Source organism: Dromiciops gliroides, chromosome 3, assembly GCF_019393635.1.
Source record: "Dromiciops gliroides isolate mDroGli1 chromosome 3, mDroGli1.pri, whole genome shotgun sequence".
NCBI classification, from domain to species: domain Eukaryota; kingdom Metazoa; phylum Chordata; class Mammalia; order Microbiotheria; family Microbiotheriidae; genus Dromiciops; species Dromiciops gliroides.
The window spans coordinates 371,358,081-371,376,342 of record NC_057863.1 but is presented as its reverse complement, the minus strand read 5'-3'; the positions used below and the strand labels follow the sequence as shown (position 1 = coordinate 371,376,342).

The window sequence follows — 18,262 nt, the reverse complement described above, 5'->3', positions numbered from 1 at the left end:
CAAACAATTTTTAAGTCCCTTTTTAATTCTATAATTTCTGACCTGATGATATTTTTTAACACAGTATTTCCCAGATAAATCTAGATCTAGAGGTAGAAAAAGAAATAAAGGTCATCTACACCAACCACCTAATTTTACAGATGGGAGACTAGAGATATGGAAGTCCAGATAAGTTAAGTCAATTGTCCCATGTCATAGAGGTAGTAAATGGCAGAGCCAAGATTCAAACTGAGATCCTGTCACTCCAAGTTTAGCCCTCTTTCCACTGCAAAGGTGATATATTATTTTTAACAAATTGCAAAACCCACACCATTAACCCAGAAACTAGTGCAACTTTTAAAAATATAGTAATATTCTATATCAACTTTTCATAATGTCATAATTCCACATCTTTTAGAGACTGTCCTCAGAAATATCCCATGTAGTAAATGTTCTCATGTGATAAATGTTCTTACAATTTCCTTTATGTGAGGGGTAATTATCTTTTGAAAAAATGTGCACTTTGACTTTGTGACTAACCATTCAAAAATAAATAAAACAATAAATGGCTTTCTATCTGGAAGCTTACTCATCCACAATCATTTTATAGAGATATGAAGATTTATTCTACATTTTTATTGCTTATTAATGGCTACACAATTTTGAATGCAACTACCTCCACTGAAATGATCTGTGTGTGTGAACTTACTTGCATGTTATATCTTCACTGTCCTTGTTTATGATGCAGTGGCCCCCATGGCATCTTAGGCACTTGTCAACTTCACATTTTGTTCCTTCATAGCGAGTTGGACAGACACATTCTACGTTTCCATCATCTGCAATGGTGCATGACTCAGAATTCACACAGTAATGATGGCATACATCTAAAAAGAACAGAGCATAAAAGGTAAAATATTTTAAGGGATGTTTTATTCAAAAACTGGTACCATTCAAATGGTACCATTTTATTCTATAGTACTCCTTGATAATAGACTTGTTTACTGAAAGAATTATAATATTGTGTATAACTAGAGTTCTTTAGTTTGGGGATTTGTAGTTCCCTGTCTTAGATGAATTAGGCATTGTCCTATCTAGAGACAGGCACATGAATGTCCATTGCATGGTATTTCCTCCTCTGTGATTTCAAAAAAGAATACCAATTCACCAATATGGATCAACCAAAAGATGACAAGATCCTGTTAAATATGGACTAATCAAAATTGGTAGTTAGTAGTATGTTCCAAAGTAATTTGGGAAACTGGACACAGTCAGATATAAATCTGAAATAATTAGTTGCAATAGTGAGTAGTGAATTAAGTTTTTGCCAAACTTTGTGCTCAGAAGTTATAATTTCCTTTTAGCTATTTTTAAAAAATACATCAAGAAAAAAATAATTTTAAAAGTTGGATCACTATAGTGAGAAATAATTATCTTGGGGGATACCCAGTGATTCTTTTTTTCCCCCCTCGGCAATAGGGGTTAAGTGACTTGCCCAGGGTCACACAGCTAGTAAGTGTCAAGTGTCTGAGGCTAGATTTGAACTCAGGTGCTCTTGAATCCAGGGCTGGTGCTTTATTCACTGTACCACCTAGCCACCCCTTCCCCTTCTTTCTTAATCCTTCCCACCCCCAATGCACTCCAAGGTCTAATTCTCCTGAAAAGTAGGTTTCATTTGGGTCAAGCCCAACTCAAGGTTATAAGAATTTTTGGGTGGAGACATACTGATGAGATTTAGCCTTGCCAAACCACACCTAGATGAAAATCATTGTGTACCCATCAGCTGGGGGAGGGTCTGCATTTTTTCTCTGATATCTTCTTTTTGCCAAGATTTGAGTGACCTAATCCCCAGACTTCATTTTAATATAACACACCTCCAAATCATGTAAATCAATTAGATTTGATTGTTATGTGATGGAACTCCTTTAGTGAGAAGGGTATATAAACTGTGATACCGGCACCATTATGGGTCTTTCATCTTAGAGAGACCACCAATGACCATCCTTTTATTAATAACCTGACGCCTATTAATAAAATCATTAAATTACCTAGGAACTATGTCTCTCATATTTTAATCATCACAGTACCTGTTTTGTAACTACTGCAGTGGTATATTCACCTGAAGACAATTAAAATCTCATTCATAATTCTCCCATTTAATGTTTTCTTGTCCAGTCTGTCATAATCCGAAAGAAAAACTGATTTATTGCTAGTTTCACTTTCTATTTACATTTATTTTTTTTAATGTTTTACAGAATCATAGTGTTAAAGTTGTAAGAGGACCAGAAAACATCAATGCCACCTTTCCCTTTGATATTCCATGCACAAGCCTAGTATTTTTGATTTTAGCTTTCTTTAAATAATAGTTTGGTAGCTAAGAAGTTGTAAGGGTTATAATTCTAAGAGAAGAAAAAGTCAAGGATCCTTTGATTTGCACCTTAGTGATTGCAGTCTTGAAGAATCTAATACTTATCTCAGTTTTAGCATTCACAATGGAAACTTTCTTGGACTAATGAATAGCTACAGAGATATTCTAAAGAGCCCCCAAAATAAGGGCCTGAAAGGAAGGTGACATATTGCCTCAGGAACCATTTAGTCTAATGGTACATTAGTATAAAAACATTTAATGATAATAGCTGACATTTATGTAGTTTTTTGAAGTTTGCAAAACATTTCGCATACATTATCTCATTAAAGCCTCACAGCAACCCTCTAAGGTAGGTAATACAGATGAAGAAATTGAGGATGCAGAAGGTAAGCCTCTAGCTAGCTAATGGTTTACAAAGTTAATGTTTGTCAGAGGTGAGATTTGAACCCAGGGTTGTCTTTCTTTAAGTCCAGAATTCTACTCATTAAATCATCTACAAAATGGCCTAATTCAGGCAGTGTTGAATACAAAGGACTAATTGATATATTCTTACTATTTTGATGAACTTGGCAATTATTTCAGATAACTGCTACACACACACACACACACACACACACACACATAAAATCAATCAAACCAGTTATTTGATTGCATTATCCAACCGACCAGTTATTTGCCACTCACAGGCCATTTTCTAGATTACCTGGACTAACATATTATTATTAAAAGAGTGACTTTTAAGGTAACACTTTTACTCTTTTAAGATTCTGTATAGCATAGATATAAAAATGTATTCCCTTTCAAACCACCTTCCATTCTTCTAAAATTACTCATAAGTCCCATGGAAAGTTTTTGGTTTTTGTTTTCCCCCCTCTCCCAACTTTATTGTCAATCTTCTTAAAATGAACTTGTGTTCCAAATAGAATCCTTAATTTTTTAAATTTAAATTTTTTATTGATACCTTTTGGATTTTTTAATATTATTTTAAATTTCCAAATATATCCTTTCCCCTTTCCCTATGCAGAGAGCCATCCTTTCTAACAGAATAAAAAGGAGAGGAAAAAGGAGTTTAGCAAAACTAAATAACACTCCATCTAGTCTAAAAGTATGAGCAAAATTTCACAACCATAATCTCCCACTTTTGTAAAGAAAGTAGGGAGATACATTACCATATCTTTTCTTCAGGGTCAAGCATAGTCAATATAGTTACTTAGCATTTAATTCTGTTTGGTTTGTTTTTGTTGTTCTTTCCATTTATGTTGTTCTGCTTACTGTGTATATTGATTCCTTGATTCTACTTACTCTATTTTGTATCAATTTATATATGTCTTCCCATGATTCTCTATATTCTTCTTATCCAACAATTCTTATAGTATAGTAATATCCCATTACATTTATGTACAACAATGTGTTTAGCTATGCCTCCAATGGGCATCTACTTTTTCTCTGACTCTTTGATATTATAAAAAGTACAGCTACAAATGTCTGTGTATATGGAATCTTCCTTTCTATTTTTTGACCTGTTTGGGGTATATGCTTACCAGTAGGTCAAATAACATGGATACTTTTTTGAATAATTAATTCTCCACTTTTTAATTGTTTCCTTTGTTCTTTGATGATATAACCTCTCATCATTAAATATGTTTGCTTAGAGTCATGGCACAGAATATAAAGAAAAAATGTTACAGGAAAAATGTGAAATATACAGAAATTGGTGTTTATATTCTAATAAAACTACCCCAAATTGCACATTGTTAAGTTGTGCCATGTTTGCTTTTGACAGAGCAGAAATCTTTGCAGGCTTGGAACTCCTTCTTCGGCAGAGCTTCCATGGAATACTATTTCATTTTTCTCAATGCTGAGGCTCAGTGTTGCTTGTTCCTTCTAAAGTACAGCTGCCTTGAGAAAGTCACCAGAGGCTTGAGCCTTGGCAAAGATGCTTCCCAAGGTATTTCTATGGAAAGCTCATGTCTTTGCTGCTGTTTGCCTGTTAGGCTCAAGACAAAAAGCAATTCTGAAAGCTGCCAATAGTTATATATTTGACTGAATTGTTTTATATACCCCTGTGAGGGTTCCTGAGAAATAGCCTTTGTATGCACATTTAATTGCTTCATTTTTTTTTTCCCTCAGAGGCTCTCCTATTGACTTTAATTCCAATCGACTAAGACTTGTGAGCATTGGTGTTTTAATAAAGAAAAGAGAGCTTACTTGGAGCGAGACCTTTCTTTTCAGTAGATGCAAGATACCACATAAACATTGGAGAGTTGTAAGTTGCAAAGTAAAATAATTCCTCCAAATTTACTGCATTATTTTAGGGTTAACTCTGATACATTCATTCCGCGGGTCTATTTATGAGAGAGTTTACAGAGCACATTAATATTGTATTTGGCTAAATTAGGAAATTCAACCAAACTGCAAGCTCTTGGCAATTATCTCAAAATCGTGACTGCTATGCTTAATAAGTAATAGGAATGTCATCATATTTTCTCCCTCTTTTGCCTCTCAGCTAACTCTTCCCTATCCATTTGGAATTACAAATAGATATGTAAACGTGGGAAAATATATTCTGTTTTTTCTCGATCTTGTTTCTATGTACTCTCAGGTAATTACCACTTACTCTTATTCAGAATCTAAGTAGCTCTTGAGCTAGCTATCTAATAAAAGAGAGTGTTCTTATTAGTCCTTTCCAGCTTAGCAGGAAGACTTTTGTTTACTAGTTATAAAATCTTGAAACTGAGTAACATTATGGTGACTTATTTTATTGCTTCATAATATATGCATCTGTATGCAAAAGAGCTAGACAGTTTTGACACACATCTTTAAAATGGACAGAAAAGCTTACTATAGTCATACCTCATTAATTGTGTATCAACAGGGCATGAGTTGTTCTAAACAAGAGAATTTTCTATAGAGAACTAAAACTTACCCTTTCATCACCAAAATTCCCTTTAAGTTCTGGTATTTCTAAAATATATTCTGCAGTCTTAGTTAACCTTTTTTTTTATCATTCAAAGCCATCTTTATGATCATTAATTAGCCCATTGTGCTGTTAGATGGCCCAGTGTGATGGCCTGGCTAAGAGTCCGGAGACCAGGTTGGGATGGAAATGGATAAACAAGTCACTTGGTCTGTCTCTGCCTAATTGGGTGTCTATAGTAAGTAAGCTCTTTATATTGTAAACAGTGAATTAATAACAGAGTTGCAAAAATAAATGAAAATAAATGTTTTTTCATAGGATCCTAGACCAAAAGTTGGAAGGGAAATCACAGCCACTCATTTCTACACTCCCTGGGATGTCTTCAACTTTTGTCCAGCCATTGTCTGGCCCATCTTTCAGGGGAGGAGAGTCAGCATTTATATAGTGCCTATTATATGCCAGGAAACTGCAACCCTGGGAGAGAAGTGCTATTTTTATCCCTATTATATTTTCAAGGAATCTGAGGCAGACTGAGGTTGACTTGACCAGAGTCACACATCTTGTAAGTATCTAAAGTTGCATTTGGACTTAGGAAGTAATCCTTGTCCCAACTTCTTAGTTATCTTACCAATATGCATTATCTTATCCAACCCCCTTATTTTATAATTGAAGAAACTAAGGAGAAGAGAGGCAAATTAAATTACCAAGATGCCATTGATGACTTATAGTTGAAAAAGACCTTGGAGGCCAACTAGCCCAACTCTCTCATTCTGTAGATGAGGCCATATAGCTAGTAAGCATCAGCGATGTGATTTGAATCCAGGTCCTCTGTTCCTACAATCAATACTCTTTATCCTATACCATGTCAAACTAATGAAATGAAAATGAAGCATATTGGTTGTATGTACATGTAAATGCTTATAAAGATGTTATATAGAAATAGTAGGGGTAATAATATCTGCCATTTGATTTTTTTTTTGAACAAGCATATTACCTATGTAGCAAGTAGGAAGAAATGATATACGACTGATAAGGTACATATAAGATAAACTCTATATAGATTCACTAGAAATAAACATGATATATGGTGTAACAGGTATTAGAGGTAAATATACAATCTATATGAATTTTACATAGGTAGTTTGAACAAAAATTATAATTTTGGGGGGCGGGGCAATGAAGGTTAAGTGACTTGCCCAGAGTCACACAGCTAGGATGAGTTAAGTTTCTGAGACCGGATTTGAACTCAGGTCCTCCTGAATTCGGGGCAAGTGCTTTATCCACTGTGCCACCTAGCTGCCCCCCAAATTATAAATTTTTTAATGAGGGAGAAAATAAAATAGGGATTTTCCTCCCCCCCTTCCATCTACTTTCACACTGTGAAGTAATACGAGAATGTGCTATTCTCTCCACTCATCCTCCTACCCCTATTAGAATCTCAGGGTCAGAAAAGACCTCTGAAGATTTCTAGTCCAACATGAAACTAGCTAAGAATTCTCTCTACAGTATCTCTAATAAGTAATAAAACCATCCTTTGCTTCCAATGAGAAGAACTTCTCTACCTCACAAGGTAGCCTTCTCAACTTATATAACTCTAACTGCCTTGTAATTTTTACCTACATTAAATCAAATCTTCTTTGATATAACTTTATTCTATTTCTATGAGTCCCACCCTCTGGAGCCACCAAAAACAATTCTAAACCTACATGATAGCCCTTTAAACACTTGAAAACATCTAGATTATGCCCCCCCCCATTCCCCTCTGCCATTCCCTCACAAACTTCTTTTTTTCCTCTATCTCTAGGCCAAATATACCCAATTCCTTCATCTTATGCCCCTGCATGCCATAATCATGAATTCCTTAGCCAACCCAGTTGCTCTGGTTTCCAGAGGGAAACTCTAGCTTATCATTGTGCTTCTTAATATATGGTGTTTATAACATTGGTGATTCTACCAGGGAACTTTATAGTGAGACTTTACTTCCTTCTTCCTGGACCCTCCACTTCTCTTAATGCAGTTTAAGAGCACATTAGATTTTTTGTTTGTTTTTCCTTGTTTGCCATATTATACTACTGATACATATTGAATCTGTGGCCTACTTTTAAAATCTCTTCATCTTTTTCTTCATGCAAACTTCTATCCAGTGATTTCCTGCCTATCATATAGTTATGAAGTTGATTTTTTCCCAATGAAATATGATTTTTTATATTTTTAAAAATGATCATATTATATTTGGTCCAACATTCAAACATAAGATATTTTGGATCCTTGTCCTATCATAAAACATAGTAGCTATCCCTTCTAGTTTTGTGTCATGTGAAAATTTAATAATCATATTATCTACAATGCCATCTACGCCATTATCCAAATCATTGGTTAAAAAAAAATGTAAGTATTGCAAAGGAAAGGATAGCTGTCTGGGGCACTCTAATAGAAACATTATTCCAAGTGGACATCAAACCATTAATGATGACTCTTTTGGTTCTTCCATCTTACCAGTTCTGAAGGATATGGCCAACTAGCCTACCTCTATTTTGCCTAAAAGGCTTTTGTGACAGATTTTATTAAATATATTGCTAAACTTTAGGTAATTTATCTCTATAACATTCCCTTGAACTACTGAGTCTACTAACCCTGTCATGAAAAGGAAATGATGTTACTATGGCATGATAGTTCTTGATGAAACCATGGTTTTTCATCATGATGAACATTTGCTTTTTTAGATGTCACTGATCCTCCCTTAATACATTATGAATTTTACAAAGAATCCAAGTCAAACTCATAGCCCCATGGTTAACCTATTTTATTCATTTATCTTTTTTAAAAATGTGGAAAATATTGGCCCTCCTCTTGTCCTGTAGCACTTTTCCTATTTTTCATTTACCAACAGTGGTTTGTGGGGACTAGAGATGAAACTGGGAAGATATTGGGGCATTCGGTTGAACCCCTGGAAGTGTGGGGGGGCGTTCTGCTCAAGTAGAAGAGATGCCACCTTCTGAGGAAAAAGAGGGAAACTGGATTTAGAATCACCATGTCTAGAACAGAAACCTTCTCAGAAGGTGAGGCAGAGTGTTTCCTCCTTCTCCAGAGATATTCTGAGAGGTTAGAGGCTAAGACAGACCATGGGAGAAAGGAGCAACTTTAAAAAGACTCTTTATCTGAAACTAAATTTGAGCTGCATATATGGCGAACCATAACCCTTTCCAAAAGAGGGAAACAAGTATTCAATCTATTCTTTTATGATGGGGCCCATGAGATATTTTCTTTGGGAAAGGACTCGGTACTATGGAGTTTAGAAACTTATGCTTCTTGTGGAGAGTTGCAATAAACTATAGGAGACTCATGACAGTAAGTGCTTTTGGTACCACTTTCTAGATTTTGTGGAGAACTACAAGAGGAACATTTTTCTGAAGAATTAAAATAAGCTATACCTGCCAGGAGCTCTCCCTACATGTATTGTAAGCTTCTTCACTAGACTGCAAGCTCATTGAGGGCAAAGATTGTCTTTGGTTTGTATCCCTAGTACTTATTACAGTGCCTCACACAGAGTAGGCACTTAATAAATATTTAATGATTGATGGATTGATTGATGGTGCATAGGTAGCCCCTCCCACAAATTTCTAAGAAGCTATCTCAGTCTTACAAGCTTCCAGAGACCAATGAGAAGCTTGGAGGGGAGCTAAATGTTATTTCAAGGTAATAAGACTAAACAGTAATTTGGGGGAAAAGTATGGTACATTGTTGAGTAGTAATATTTTACAACATTTTATAGTATATTTTCTTCAACTTTAAATACATTCTTTCTTGTTTTTTTAAAATTATATTCTTATAAGGAGAGTTGATGGTAGTGCTATAATAGAGTGAAATTTCAACATTTTCTGAGTGTGGGCAACAAATAAGACAGCTGAGAAATTCCTAAAATATTTATGAGACCCTTATAGCATAAGAACCTTTGACAGAAGTCACTTTTTACTCAGCAATCAGAGATTCCAGAAAATAAACCAAGAGCTAAAGACTCATCAGAGGCCTATGGAAATGTGGGGAAAAAGAGATAATTTTATCTTGTTTAAAGACTAGTTCATTAGACCAAAGAACAAGAAGGTAGGGAGAGAGGGTTTTCTACCAAATTTATCATTTAAAAAAGTAATAAGAACTAGATATAGAATGTCTGACTGGGGAAAAGAACATTTGGTCAATCTTAATACCTACTTGGGCTTTTTGTGTTATAAAAATGAAGTGAAATAGGATTCTTTGCAAAGGTTCCATGTACGAAAAGACCTGGCTAGCAAACATGGATGTGCATGTCGAAATGCATGAATACACAGATGAATGAACATCTATGTGTATATCTGGATATGTCCATTTGTAACCTATAATGATGAATCTTTATAGTCCATAGGCTATAGCTAGTTAATAATACATTGGTTGGAAAAAAAAACCTGTAGATGTTTAGCCTTGAGAAAAGAAGGTTTATGGGGGACATGATAGCTGTGTTCAATGATTTTGAGGCATATCATGTGGAAGGGAATCAGTACAGACTTAATATTATCTTTAAAAAATATATATTGAACTAGCAATCTAGATATATTCCACTTTACTTCTTCATTAAATGATAATTGTTAAATGGGGTTGGGGGGGGGTGGGGAGGGCCCTGGCTCTTCTGCTGCATTGTAGTAAAAGGATTGGCCCTTTAGAACTTTTGTTTGTCTGACCATTTCTCTGGTCCTGAGTTTTCTTACCTTAAAAATGAGGTAATTGGCCTAAAGTATCTTTTTGGTCCCTTTCAACTCAAATTTTATGTGACTTTGAAGCACAGATATGTATTGTAAGATTATTCATATATAAAATACATAGATATCTTGTTTAGCAAATGACCATTCTTAATTTTTGATATTTTAATGAGAATTGTATTTTTTTATCCACATGTATGTGTATGTTCCTCTGTAGCAATAATCACATATAATTTTCCTTTAAGCATGAAAGGCTTCATAGAATAGTGGGATTCTCATAAGATGTGCCAACATGGAATGATACAGTACTGTAATGATTGGAATGACGCCACCTGCTGAAGACTTATTACAGGAAAGCTCCGCCATGAAGGAAGGTCTTTGAGGGCAGGACCATGAGTCTTTTCTTTGGTGTCAGGAAGTGACGTTTGCCGGTGGGAGGAGGAAGGGGGAGCCGGGTGCTCTGCCTCTCTCTCTCTTTCCTTTGGACTCCGGTGGAGAAGGGAGCTAGAAATGTGCTCTCCCTTTAATAGATAGATGAATGTAGGCCTTTCTCTCTCTCTTTACCAAATTCTTATTCTCCTTAATAAATGCTTAAAAGCCTAACTCTTGCTAAAGCTTATAATTTATTGGTGACCACTCATTAGATATTTTAGACAGACTAGCTGGAATTTTAGCTTTAACAGATGGCTGACCACGAAGAGGAAAGCTGAACCTCACTCTTCTGATCTTCCGGTTGGGTAAGAAATTTCCCCTACCCTGTCCCTTTAAATCCGAAGTACTGCTAAATTGCCGGGTGTTTTCCCTTTAAATTTTTTCAAATGGACCTTTTAAACTCCCTAATTACCCTATTTTTTATTTTAGTCTGTTCAAACAGACAAATGAGGGGTAAGACCATGTTAATGCTTTGTTTTTGTGGATTTTTAATTTTTGTTAGAAGAGCCAGCAAAGTGCTCACACAAGAGTTTTCTCTGTGATTTCTCTGGCTTTTCCAAGTTCTAACACTAATTGTTGCTCTAATTTTGCATGCCTGGAGACAACCATCCAACCTCTTGAAGATTTTAATTCTCTAGCGCCTGGAGGCAAAGTGGGGGAAGGGGAATCCAGGCCTGAGTTCAAAATCCAGTCTGATTCAAATTGCACTGGTCCCTCCCTTCCTCTCCAGACCCCAACTTCTACCCCTCCCTTGGCCAAGCCCCTTGATTCCCCTAGTCCAGAGATCTAATGGGCATGCGCAGCTTTCTCTACCTACATTTGCAGCTTCAGGCTCAGTCCTTCCCCAGCCTGGCTGTACTTCTGAGACAACCTTAGAAAACCCTTTAAATTCCAGATATGCTCGTTTTGTTCATAATTTTGCTAATATGCTTTTGTCTTTAATTAGTAACCTTCTAAAGCATTTGTATTATGAAAGGACCGACAGATAATATAGAGGGGTTAAAGAAGAAAAACTTTAGCTGAATAGTTTAAGACTCCGCTTCTTTTGCCATGGAAGGGTACATATTTTACAGAAATGTAGGAGTAAGCAGCAAGGTATTGATATGAGTATTGGGGATTTTAGATATTGGAATAAAAAGTGTTCTAAATTCACTCAGATTATTAATGTCAGTTCAGAGATTACATAGGATTTCCATGCTATTACATATACATTTTGAAATTAATGGTATGGGTTTATTTTCATAGAGATTTTCATGCTTTTGAGATTGTGTTTTATACTTAGTTTTTAAAACAAGGAGAATATTTGCAAAAGCTTTTTATAGTCATGTGAACAAGTTTATATTTTATAATACTCTTATTAATATTAAGTTCATATTCATTTAGATTTCTCTAGTTTGAATTTCATTGTCTTTCATTGTTCCATGTGTATTTTCTTCTATTCATTCATCTATCTAATTTTGAAACATTGCAAGATGGTTTTGATTTCATAATACAATGTTAATTCTAGGAGTATTGTGCTCCCATATTCTGAGTTATTTGTTTTTGTTATTTTTTTCTCTCAACTGATTATTTGATCAAACTCTTTAAAGCATTTCCCTGGCAAATTGGTTGCCATGGCAAGTGTAAATTGATTCTAGAAATATTATTTTTGATAAGCATATTCCAAAAATAAAAAAGAGGGGACCATTTGTAAAAGTTTTCTTTTTTCAAAAAAAAAAGGTTTCTTTGAGATTGTGTTGTGCTTTAACTTGTATTTAAATATGTTTCAATTTTTCACAAAAGTAATTGTATACTTAGTAAAAAAAAGGGGTATTATTTGAAATTGTTTCATAATTATATATTATATTCTGAGTCAAGATATATTCACATTTTTTGTGATCATTTATTATCCTCAATTTTTAAATCCATATGAGACTTGGATTATGGGAACTTATCATTTAAGACATTAATTGCCTTTATTCTGAGTTATCAGATGCCAGTTGGCCAAGATGCCATCCAATCACAAGAGGAATACACGCAAGAGCAGACACTGAACTGTCACATGAGGGGAGACATGCATGAAGTCAAGGTATGGTCGAGGGAATGGCTTTTGACAAATGTTGAGGTTGGATTCTCTTGGTTTAATATTTTGTTCTCTTTTTCCCCACAATATTGTACAGATGGCTGGAAGTATTCATCTCACCCATCTTATTCTACACCTGGCTTCTATGCCCCCTCCTATATGCCTGATGCAATGGACATCTCAATGCCATGCATCTGATTAAGTCTGACTCAGTTTCCTCCAATATGTTCAGTGGCATGGGCAGTATATATTACTCAAGTGTAGGAATGCTCATATCCCATCATTTCTCTGTTCTTTTATGGTAACCCCCATAATTATCTCAGGTGTTGATAAATACAGTGTTGAATTTGGCCTTGACACCTGTTACCAATTATATTAGATTTTTAAATTTCTCATAATGGCATGAGGATAATTAGGCAGATGATGCAAAAAGTGATGAAACAAAGATAAAAATTATTTTTAAAAATTAATATCACAGCAATTGTCTTATCAATTTACCCTCCATCAGGGGGACTATAGTAATATTAATTTTAAAGAATGTTTCAATTTTTGTTTTATTATATGTTTCATGTGTAACAACTAAGATTCTGAATTCCCTTAGACATGTTTTTGAGAACTTTCATTGTTTGATTTGATTATTGACAAAGCTATTTTAAAGTTGTGTAAAGCACAATTTTGTAGGAAATTTTACTGGCTGATTACCAGCATCCAAACATCAACCCCTGAAAAGACTTCTAGTCCATGACTACACCTAGAGGACATCTGAGTAAAAACTTTCAAAGACTTTAAATGAACAGTTTTGTTTTGTTGTTGTTGTTGTTGTTATTTTTTTCTCTTTTCTCTTTCTGTTATAATATACACCATCTGTAACATGTACTCTCTGCAGAGGCCCTCCCTTTGCAAGACCAATGTCAAAGCGTTGGTTCATGAGGACAAAAAATTGCCCCCCTGGACAAAACTTTCCTCTCTTCCTTTTCTATATTGTTATTAACATATTGTTAGTTAGCATAGGTTATTATATTTTGTTATTTTTGACTGTTTCATCAAGGAAATGCCCCATTTCTTGAGGAAACAAAGCAGGGACTGTAATGATTGGAATGACGCCACCTACTGGAGACTTACTATAGGAAAGCTCCGCCATGAAGGAAGGTCTTTGAGGACAGGACCATGAGTCTTTTCTTTGGTGTCAGGAAGTGACGTTTGCCGGTGGGAGGAGGAAGGGGGAGCCGGGTGCTCTGCCTCTCTCTCTCTTTCCTTTGGACTCCAGTGGAGAAGGGAGCTAGAAATGTGCTCTCCCTTTAATAGATAGATGAATGTAGGCCTTTCTCTCTCTCTTTACCAAATTCTTATTCTCCTTAATAAATGCTTAAAAGCCTAACTCTTGCTAAAGCTTATAATTTATTGGCGATCACTCATTAGATATTTTAGACAGACTAGCTATTATTTTAGCTTTAACAGTACTTGATATATACAGAGGGGAAGATAGATTTAGGTACAGAAGAAAATGTGATTTCAATCCCAAGATAGGCAAACAATAGGGAAAAGAAGAGAATGGGCAGATTTGAATTAGGCTAATAGAGAAGATTTAGAAGACAAAAGATTTGATGTATTTAGGAGAGAATGGTATTAAATCATAAGTGAAAATTTTAGGTTTAGTAAAGGACTTACTAGGAATACATTGACATGATGCCAGGAGAGGAATAGCAAAACTGTTTTGGGGAATAAAATATCAACAGCAGCAAAATGAATTAACTTTAGGGAAGATAGAAATGAGGACAGATTTCTGGGAGTTCTGGCATATGACTAAGGCCCAAATAATGTTTCTGACTAGGAACATGGGAAGAAAAGGACAGATGAATAAATAAATATTTATTGAGATCTACTATTTGATTAGCATTTTGCTAGATGTTGCAGGAGATAAAGTTGGAATTTAGATATTTCCCTCTTATTAATAAACCAGTAGTTTTGGGGAGACAAAACTAAAGACATAATATCTGATTTAAGATGGGATGTTGGGGAAGAAAAAAATAGGGCAAGACCTGGCAAGACTTTAATGCTTCAACGTATACTTGATAGTTTTTGTGGATATTCCATTGGTTCATGCAGATCACAACCCACCCATGCCTTCTCATCCTTCCTGATTCTTATTCATGTTCCCTTCCCTCCAAAGTCTTCTCCAGAGAAGCTACCAAAGTGCTGGAGGCCTTCTTGGGGTCTTCATTTATTAGGTAGGTACCAATGCAGCCCTCAGGCTATCTATATATGATCTCTTCTCCCAAGACCTACATGTCTGTCCCACTTCTTTTTCCTTTCATATACTGTATTCAGGAAGAACTGGAAAAGTCCTAAAGACATCAAGCCTAATAAAGTAAAGCATTTCTTCTTTTGCACTTTCCCTCTTATTGGTTCTAAGTATTTTACTGACACTGAATGACAGAAAGATTGAAATATTCTGAATAAGATAAGAATGGGCAATAATGAAATGTAATTAATCTGTGCTAAGAAAGTAGAAATTACCATGAAATTATATAATAATACTTTATATGTACCATATAAAAACTGTTATAACCTCTGCATAGTAATTATACTAAGAACTACATAGCAGCACCAAACACAATCATGTAATCTAAAGGACAAAAATGACTATATAATTATAGTGTATTCATATGGTAATTAGTTAGAAAGTAACTGGAGAATAATTGTATGGCTATCTTCTGCAACATAAATGAATAAAGTAATTTGCAAGGGAGCCTGACTTTTTTCTCCTAAGTAACTAGACATGCAAAGTGTATGTGTTCCTAATCTTAAAGGCATATTAAAAAAATCATAGGAAGATATGTTTATGTGTGAGTGCACATGTGTCTATATACATATTACATATTTCTATTACACATATTTACACACAAAACACAGTGAGAGACATTTCTATAAAAAGTTATGCTTGTTCTATTTCTCTACTAAAATTTCTTTTTGCTGTAACAACAAATATTTTATCTCATACATACCAAAATATTCATAGGAACATTTTTGTGGTAATAATGACTTGTAAAGTAAATGCCCATTTATTGGGCAAATGCATAAACACACTAAGGTAAAAGAATGTAGTGAAAGATTGCTGCAGAGTAAAAAACAACACGTACAAAGAATACAGAAAAACAGGAGAGACATAGGAACTGATGTAAAGTGAACTAAGAGATTAGAAAAACAATAAAAATGACTGACTATAATGATGTTAAGGCAAAGAACAATCAAAAGGTACTGAACACTCTAATGACCAAGCTGTACCCCAGGGAAGAGTTGAGAAAATTCATCTTCTCTTCATTGAAGAGGTGAAAACCAAGGGGTGTAGGATATTAAAGCTGTGGTAGAAGTATTGGTTTTGCTGAATTGCTTTTTTCCCCTTCTTTCTTTTTAAACCTTTGTTATAAGGAATGGTTTATTGGGGAGAGAAGGGAACAGGAATACATTCATTAAATGAAGGTGATGAAACAATAAAAGTCATCAATAAATATAAACAAAAAAAATCTTTTCACTGGTATGTAAAAATTGCAATTCATCTGACAACATAGCCTTTTTCTGAAAGAGGGCAATTCATTTAAAGAGGAAAACTAAAAACAACAATTAATTTTGGCCAAGACTGAGAATGCTCAAATAGGAAAATTAACTTGTTGGGTGGAAGATTATTCTATAGTAATAAGAGATACTTAGTTGTATAACTAAGGCACATCTCCTTTGCACATTTTATATCCACAATGTAATTATTTTATCTCATTCACTTTTGGCCTAGCGTTGAAAGAATGTTATGGATCAGTTCAAAGATTCATGACAAGCAAGAAATGGAGAGAATTTCGATTGTGTTCAGAGAAAGGTAACACAATTGATTAAAGGTAGCAATAAGCCATGTCCAGAAAGCAGTTCAGTCAAATTTCCATGATGGTATTATAGTAAGCCATTTTTGTCAACCTTCTTGGAATAATTTTTTAAAAGGATAACTTATAGGTAATTAAACAAAATCCTTCTAACAAAGGTCTAGTGAGGTTCACTAAGTCAAATTGTAAGTCATATTTTCAATCTAGGTGTTATGTTTCAATTTCTATCACACAATAATTTCCACTCACAACAATAAATTCTTTATCATATCATCCTGAAGAAACAACATGGTCTTACAGACCAGTAAGGCTTGATTCCAAATCCTATCTCATACACTCACTAGTCACTTTACTAGTCCATGTCTCAATTTACTCATCTATAAAATTAGTTGGAATTTTAGGTCCCTTTGAACTTTAAATCAATGATTCTATGAGCTTATTTCTACAAGATGCAATTTAATTGATTTTTCAAGAAATTTGATTCTTATTTTCCTGATATTCACTATTCAATAGAGTCCCAATTAAAAAAAAGTTATAACAAACTACCAATGTAAATAGTTATCTATATTGAGTAATTAGCCAATGAGTCTATGATAAAACATTGTCAATGTTAGAGGTAGTAGTCTTAATAGATGCTTACCAATAAACCTAGCAGTTACTTTGCAATGGGGGTCCTGAAACCCTTGGATGAGAATTTGGGACAGTAATGAGAATGGTATTGGGTTGGGAATTATGAGAGCTATTAGTATGTAACTGGCTACATTCTATTAATATGTAACTGATATCAAACAATAAATTCAAAAAGTATTTTTAAGTGCCAACTGTGTGCATCTCAATAGGCTAGATGTAGGTGATAGACTGATGAAATGAAAAAGTACCTATCCAATAAAGGACTTACTGGATTTTTTTAAGGTTTGAAATATAACTATTTAACCAGTATAATATAGCTTCTTGACGTAAGGCTGTTTCTTTTTAAAAAAAAAATGTGCATACCTAGCACCTAGTGCAGTGCCTAGGCATACAACTAGCTCCTGATAAGTATTTGTGGAATGTTTGTTGAATTAGCTTTTCTGGAAACATAGTTTAGTTATGTCATTCCATTAGGTTTCATTTTATTTTTCATCCATAAAAAGGAAATTAGACCAGACCATCTCTCAATCCCCCACCAGTTTAAATCACAGGATGAAGACTACCACAGGGCCCCTAACACTCCCACATAAGGAACACTCCTGGAGTTGGTCTTCAAGAAACAATATATTTTTTAATTAGTTAATGTGCCTAATAGATTTTGATAAGTAGTCCTAGGATTACTGACATCAACATCTGTGCAGTTAGGAGTTCCCAGGCTAAAATAATGCTTATACCCTTAACTGCTGGTTCAGAAGTCCATAGCTCAGGTAACAGTTCCAGATTTCCATTCTAATGAAAAATGCATTAGTACAAAAGGCTACAGAACAGGGTATGGCATGGGGCACAGGACACAATATCCATGACAAAGAGTCTTAAAGTCACGACTCTGAGGCCTTAAAGTTGCCCCACCTATTGCCCATAGATCTTAAAGTTGCCCCAACTATTACCTATAGATCTTAAAGTTGCTCCACCTATTCCCTATAGATCTTAAAATTGCCCCAACTATTAACCATATATCTTTAAATTGTCTCACCTATTACCCATAGATCTTAAAGTTGCCCCACTTATTATCTATAGATCGGAGATAAGGCAAAATCATCATCAAAGCATCCCAGATAACAAAAAAAACTGATGGGGGTCCAAGAACCATAGACTCCACAGTACCAAGAACCACCTCAACTTTGGTTAGTCACTAATTCTTGTTTTAAGGCCTGATTATTGTATTGTTTCAGAGGCAGATCCCTTTGCTAACAAAAAACTATGACCTTTATCTCCCCA

At 34.8% G+C, this 18,262-nt stretch overlaps 1 protein-coding gene across 1 annotated transcript in view; it reads right to left on the bottom strand.

The window, feature by feature from the left end:
- The window catches only part of LRP1B (LDL receptor related protein 1B), a 2,279,180-nt gene that overhangs the window by 58,199 nt on the left and 2,202,719 nt on the right, over window positions 1-18,262 (bottom strand). Inside the window, 1 exon segment of the mRNA XM_043994810.1 lies at window positions 689-863. Coding sequence (XP_043850745.1) covers window positions 689-863 — 175 coding nt within the window.